This window comes from Procambarus clarkii, chromosome 30, assembly GCF_040958095.1.
Source record: "Procambarus clarkii isolate CNS0578487 chromosome 30, FALCON_Pclarkii_2.0, whole genome shotgun sequence".
Taxonomy (NCBI): Eukaryota; Metazoa; Arthropoda; class Malacostraca; order Decapoda; family Cambaridae; genus Procambarus; species Procambarus clarkii.
The window spans coordinates 7,082,910-7,090,264 of NC_091179.1; the positions used below are offsets into that span (position 1 = coordinate 7,082,910).

At 45.5% G+C, this 7,355-nt stretch overlaps 1 protein-coding gene across 1 annotated transcript; it reads left to right on the top strand.

Annotated features, from left to right (window-relative positions):
• The first annotated feature begins 352 nt into the window (after positions 1 to 352).
• LOC138369844 (uncharacterized) lies at positions 353 to 721 on the top strand. Its single transcript, XM_069333588.1, has one exon. The coding sequence runs from the start codon at positions 353 to 355 to the stop codon at positions 719 to 721; it is 369 nt and encodes a 122-aa protein (XP_069189689.1).
• Positions 722 to 7,355: the final 6,634 nt, after the last annotated feature.

Consider the following 7,355-nt stretch of genomic DNA (forward strand, 5'->3'; position numbering starts at 1 on the left):
TTATGTCCGAAAGATACAAGCTCTGGTAATAGATAGATTCCCAACAGACCTGTATGTATATGGTCTAGGGACACCAGCCAAATTCCTGAAAGAAAAGGGAATCCATTTGGCTGATAAAATCACATCAGACCACCTTTCCAATATTGGAATCCTTAGTGGATCAGATGTCCACCATAAGTTTATCAAAGGAAAGGAAGAAAAACAAGGAATGAACTTGTTACCATCTGCAGGTGGCTATTTGCTAACAGGCCCAGTATTATGGCTGAAACAACCCGCACCTGTAGACCACCAACATGCCAACCCAGTAATGGTTGCATGACTAGGAGAACAGTCTCCTCTGCAACTCAGAGACATGTCCGAGGATGAGCTTGATCCCCCTGTACATAAACTATGGGACTTGGCAACTCTCGGCATTGTCCCTGAACAACCTAGCCCAGATGATGACTGGACTTACAAACAATACCTGGACTCGGTTATCTACAGAGATAATCAATACTGGGTCAGGTTATCATGGAAGCTGAATCACCCTCAGCTAGCCGTGAACTATTTTATGGCACAAAACCAATTAAGATCACAGGTGTTGCGCTTACAAAGACAACCTGAGAACTTAAAGTTGTATCATGAAATAATACAGAAGCAACTCGATGACAAATTTATCGAAGTTGTCACTAATCATAACCCAAAGGAAGGGCACTACCTGCCACACCACCCTGTACAGTAAAATTCTGCTACTACCCCACTACGGATAGTATTTAATTGCAGCGCTAAGACAAGGCAGAGTAGTATTTCGTTAATTGACTGTCTTCAAACTAGCCCTAGCCTGACACAAAGGCTATACAACGTGCTGTTAAAGTTCCGTATTGGGACTTTACATATATGGCTGACATCAGTAAGGCTTTCCTTTGGGTAGGTCTCCAAGAAGAAGACCGGAACTACAGAAAATTCCTATGGATCAAGGATCCTAACGATCCAAACAGTGAATTAATCACTTACAGGTTTCCGAATGTTTTGCTTGGGGCCACTTCTTCACCTTTTCTGCTTCAAGCTACTTTAGATATGCACTTGAAGAAGTCCAATAGCCCAAACAAAACAGAAATTAGTAAAAACTTGTATGTGGATAATTTTCAAGGAACAACCAACAGTGAGAGTAAACTGTTGAACATATACCATGAGGTCAATTGAGAATTAATGGGAGCCAATATGCCTCTCCAGTCGTGGGTCTCCAACAATGCCAAATTAAATCAACTGATCGCAACTGAATTTCCTGACTACCAGGTACCCGAAAGGACAAAAGTACTAGGCGTCGAATGGAACACGACAACAGATCAGTTGACAATCAAGTCGGTGGAGCCCGATACCACTAACTTAACAATGAGAAAATTACTCTCACAAGTCAGCAAACCCTTTGATCCATTAGGACTATTAAGTCCACTCTTAATTAATGGAAAGTTGATAATGCAGGAATGTTGGCAACAAAAGATTGACTGGGATGATCTTCTAACACCTACCTTACAAGAAAAATGGCAAGGGCTAGTGAAAGATTTAAGTATCTTAGAGTCTGTCAAGTTCCCTCGGAACACAGTAGTAAATGAAAATGAACCAATTAAGCTACATGTATTTTGTGATGCCTCAGGAAAGGCTTATGGCACAGTAGCTTACCTGGTCTCAAATGGGCAAGCCAATTTGCAAACATCAAAGGCCAGTGTGGCACCTTTAAAGAAAAGATCATTGCCACAACTGGAATTAACAGCCTTACTGCTAGGTGTAAGATTGGCTCATTATCTGATCAAGGCCTTAAGGGGGCATTACCTCGTTAAGCAACATCCACTTTGAAGAAACAGTGGTATGGTCAGATAATGAGGCAGTGTTACAGGGGTTAAAAACAATAATAGTAAGAATCCTTACATGAGTAACCGCATTAAGGAAATACGAGAGTTGTCAGCAGGGTATAAACTAAGATATGTACCCACCAAAAAGAATCCAGCTGACTATCTCTCCCGAGGCCTGACTTTACAGCAATTAACAAAGGCAGAGATGTGGTTCAATGGACCTCAGTGGCTAATCAGCGACCAGTGGCCTGAACAAAAGCCATAAGTCATTGTGACCAATGTCACTGTTCCCACTGAGAACCCAGAACTACCTCGGACTTTGGTAATTGATCCTACTCGGTACTCTGAACTGAACAAACTAATAGGTGTCACCCAAGTAGTGTTTGATTTTCTAAAGAAAATATGAATCAAGCATAAATTTCCTAGTGCCCTAAGGTACAGGGTCAAAAGAGCTCAGATAGACACAATCATGACAGAATTTGACAATGTTCCTAAGAACCTACAAAGTGATCTGGGTCTCTGGTTAGACACCGGCAATTATAACATAATCAGATGCGGAGGACGCTTACAGCATGCTGACATAGATCTGGAAGCAAAAAATCCAATATTGCTCCATCGTCACCAAATAGTAAGCAAATTAATTGTTACACATACACAAATACAGCACTCTGCATGGTGGGGTATTAGATACTCTCACGGACTTAAGACAACAGTATTGGCTACCCCAAGGTAGGCAAACAGTGAAATCAATAATTAAATCCTGTGTTATTTGCCGGAGATATGATGCCAGAGTGTGTCCTTATCCAGGCCTTCCTCCACTTCCGAAGGAACGATTTGTACATATTCGTCCCTTTGAGACTACAGGAGTAGATTTCACAGGAGCACTCTTCCCTGTCTCTTCTGAATTCTGGTGAGCCCACTCATTTGGACTCTCGGACTCACACCCTTTCTTGTCTTGATCTTTCTCTCTGCTCTTCTTCTCTTTACTTAGATTTCACGTGGCAGGTTCTTGATGACCTCCATGGAAGTGATCATTTCCCCATCCTTGTTTCCTTTTTCTCTTTTCGCCCTTCCCTCTCTTTCCCTAGGTGGCAGTTTGCTAAGGAGGACTGGACCCTATTTACCCTCAGTGCTGCTCTCTCTGACCTCTCCCTTCTGCCTCTCTCTCGCGCTCTCCTCCTTTTTCATGACACTGTCTTCAACGCTGCCCTCTGCTCAATTCCTCGCTCTTCCTCTCGGGGTCCACGGAAGTGCGTTCCCTGGTGGAATGCGAACTGTGCTAGGGCTGTCCGCTGTAAGCGTGCAGCCTGGAAGAGGCACCGCCGTAGGCAGACGACCGATTCTTTTCTTTTCTTTCAGAAAGCGAGTGAGGTGGTCCGTAGGGCCATCCGTATGGCTAAACGTGAATGTTGGGCATCTTATGTCTCAAATATTACGTCCGAAACTCCTCTGACCCAGATCTGGAAGTGTATCCGCAAGATAGTGGGTAAGTTCGTTCCCGATGTTTCACCGGTCCTTCACCTCCATGATACTCTTGTGGCGGACCCGTTGCAGGTCGCTTCCGAACTGGGTTCCCACTTTTCTTCTGTTAGCTCTGGTCTTCATCTTCCCCAATCTTTCCTTCTTCCTAAACCTGTCCTTGAGTCTCGTCCTTTAGATTTCTGCACTCATCTTCAGCTTCCCTATAATGATCCCTTCTCTCTCTCTCTGAACTTCGTTCTGCCCTGGCTCTCTGCGGTTCTACGGCGGCGGGCTCCGATGGTATTCATTATGAGATGCTTCGCCATCTCCCTCCGTGCACGTCTCAGTATTTACTGAGTCTGTATAATCGGATCTGGGTGTCGTCGTCAGTCCCTGAGGACTGGCTCGATGCCGTTGTCCTCCCTGTTCGCAAACCGGGGTCTCTGGGTACTTCCCCTAAGGACTTTCGCCCTATTGCTCTCACAAGTTGTGTCTGCAAACTCTTTGAACGTATGGTTAACGTTCGTCTGATGTGGTTCCTGGAACACCATCACCTCCTCTCCCCTTCTCAATTTGGTTTCCGCAAGTGCCGCAGCACGACAGATGTCCTGGTGAACTTGGAGGTCTATATTCGTACTACTTTTGCTGCGAAGACCTCCGTTGTTGCCGTCCTTTTTGACCTGGAAAAGGCTTATGACACCACTTGGCGGTATCATATTCTATCTCAACTTCATTCTTTTGGCCTTCGTGGTCATCTCCCTCTCTCGTCGTTTCTTTCGGGTGTGCCTTGGTACCGCTCTCTCTCTGCCTCTTTTCAGCAATACGAAGGTGTGCCCCAGGGTAGTGTTCTGAGCACTACTCTTTTTCTGGTTGCCCTCAATGGTTTTCTTTCCTCTCTTCCTTCTGGTGTCTTCTCCGCTCTCTATGTCGATGATCTTACCCTTTGCTGTCAGGGTGATGATTCGCCTCTCCTTCAGCGCCGGCTTCAACTTGCAATTGATGCCGTGTCATCTTGATCATGGCTTCAAGTTCTCTACTTCTAAGACTTGTGCCATGACTTTTACGTGGAAACGGGTCGTTCTTCGTCCCTCTTTGTCACTTTATGGTCATCCCCTTGAATACAAAGATTCCGCAAAGCTTTTGGGGTTAATCCTTGACACTCGTTTGTCTTGGTCTCCCCATATCTCTTACCTCCGTGTTGAGTGCTCTAAGGCCCTTACCCTCCTTCGGGTCTTGTCCCATACTTCTTGGGGGGCAGATAGGCGCACTCTCCTTGCTTTACATTCCTCTCTCGTCCTGTCTAAGCTCGATTATGGTTGCCCTGCTTACTCGTCTGCTTCTCCTTCTACTCTTCGCCGTCTTGATGCTTTGCACCATACTGGGTTGCGCCTCAGTTCTGGTGCCTTTCGTTCGACTCCTATCCTTAGCTTGTATGTTGACACTGGCTTCCTGTCTCTCCAGGACCGCCGTGATCGCTACTGTCTTCGCTATCATGCGCGGTCCTTGCAACATCCTTCCTCTCGCCTCTGTCGTGCTTTAACTTTTACCCCTCCTGCGGTTCCTGTTCCTCTTCACCACCTCCCTCTTTCTGTCCGGTTATCTCGCCTACAGGATTCTCTTTCCGTTCGTATTTCTAATGTTTCTCCTCGTGTTGTTCCTTCTTTGCCCCCGTGGAGAGTCCCTCTTCCGCGGTTTTGTACATCCTTGACCCGTATCACTAAAGCTTTTACCCCTCCTACGGTTCTAAAACGCCTTTTCCTCGAGCACTTTTCTTCTCACTCCCGCTCCGTTTCTGTCTTCACTGATGGGTCTAAGTCTGCGGATGGTGTTGGCTACTCTGTTGTTTTTCCTGATCGCACTTATATGTGCCGCTTACCTCCGGAGACTAGCATCTTTACAGCGGAGCTTTATGCTATTCTCTATGCTCTTCGTCTCCTGCTTTCTCGTTGTCAGTCTTCCTTTGTAGTTGTTGTTGACTCTCGTAGTGCCCTCATGGCTCTCGGGTCCTTTAATCCGGTTCATCCAGTAGTTGTCGAGATCCAGCATTGGCTGTTTCTTGTTCACAGTAAATTTAAGTCGGTTGAGTTTTGTTGGGTTCCCAGCCATATTGGTGTGTCTTTAAATGAGCGTGCGGATGCTGCCGCCAAGGAAGCTGTCCGCTTTTGTCCCATCTCTTTTAAAGGTATTCCATATTCCGACTTTTACCCGGTTGTCCATTCCTCCGTCTTTACCCGTTGGCAGGCTTCTTGGTCGTCTGTTACTGGTAACAAACTACGTACTCTTAAATGTTGTGTTTCCTCGTGGCCGTTCTCCTACCATCGTAACCGGCGTTGGGAAACGGCTCTGGCGAGGTTGCGTATTGGCCATACTCGCTTAACCCATGGTCACTTGATGGAGCGCCGCCCTGCTCCTTATTGTCCTAGTTGCACTGTCCCTCTTGCGGTCGTGCATGTCCTTCTTGAATGTCCTGACTTCCAGGACGAACGTGTGTCTTGCTTTCCGACCGCCCCTCGCGGTCACCTGTCCCTCAATAGAATTCTTGGTGACTCGGATACTTTTGATATCGTTCGCCTTATGCGTTTTTGTTCCCGTATTGGCATCCTTGGTGATATTTAGCGCCCTCTGATTATTCTGCACATTTGATGGTGCTACATAGCCTTCCCGGTTTGGTGCCTTCTTTTGATAATTACTTACTTACTTACTTCACAGGAGCACTAACACTAACAGGCATCAAGGACAGGAAACTAGTAAAAGCCTATATCTGTAATTTTACTTGTGCTACAACAAGAGCAGTCCATCTAGAAGTGACTCCCAATATGAGTGCCGAAGCATTCTTACAGGCTTTCCGCAGGTTTGCTTCACGTAGATCCTGTCTTAAGTTAATGATCTCAGGCAATGGGTCCAACTTAGTGGCAGGAGAAGCATGTCTGAGGAAAATCTGGACACACCCTAAGGTACACACGGCCCTAAATCAACGGCAGTGCCACTGGAAATTCATACCTCCCAGAGCACCATGGCTCGGAGGCTTCTATGAAGGCATGATTGGTATGGTGAAATGTTCTCTACAGAAAACCCTACACCACCAAAAGATTAACCTACAGGAGCTCGAAACCGTAGTCATAGAGATAGAAGCATGAGTTAATATCTGACCACTTACCTACCTCTCTGATGATGTTTTGCAGCATGAACCATTAAGTCCAGCTCATCTGATGTATGGGAGCCCTCTCAACACCCTTGTGTCCCTTACGGACGAGGAACCAGAGGATCCTTTGTATGTCCGAGAGAGTGATTTGGTTCAACGTTTCAAACATCTATCAAGGGTGATAAGTCAGTGGAATGACATATGGACTCGAAAATACCTTACAGCTCTGAGGGAGTATCATTATGGGGCAAACAACCCCTACAACAGAATTAACTTGAAACCTGGTGACATAGTTCTGGTGGATAGCGATGGGCCTCACTCAGAGTGGCCTATAGGCCAAATAGTCTCTATTCATCCAGACAGCCAGGGCATCTTGAGAATAGTGAAAGTAAAATGCCGAGGCAACACTACTCTCAAAACATTAGAGAAATTAGTTCCTTTAGAACTGGCAGGAAAAGAAGACGTTCAACGACTTCCAGCACCCGATACGCCAGTATGGGACATACATACCCAAAGGAATGCAACACAACAATGTCAACTCAAATTAAAGCAGCACTATAATTCTGTAGGAGAAGAATAAAGTGATCGCAGTGCTTGCTGGGACTTCGACCCGTGTTCTTCCCCCCCCCCGAATTATGTCAGAAATCTGACACACATAATAACATGGTTATCCCCTTTAAGTATCCCCTTAAAGAAAGAGAATGGGTGATTCCATGACATCATCAATGCCACGTATTTACATTACCCTAATTCTGTTTATACAACAGTCTAGTGTTTAAATTAAATAAAAAAGTGTTCACTACGACTGAATATAATTACTAACACCAAAATATAGCTTGACTCCCTTGTTACTGTAAAATTAAATCTAGAAGTAGAACCACCAAAACATTGGAACAAGGAGGGAGCGGCATCACTTACAAACT

Coding starts and splice junctions, on each gene's coding strand:
- LOC138369844 (XM_069333588.1), top strand. CDS start 353: ATGTCCGAGGATGAGCTTGATCCCCCTGTACATAAACTATGGGACTTG.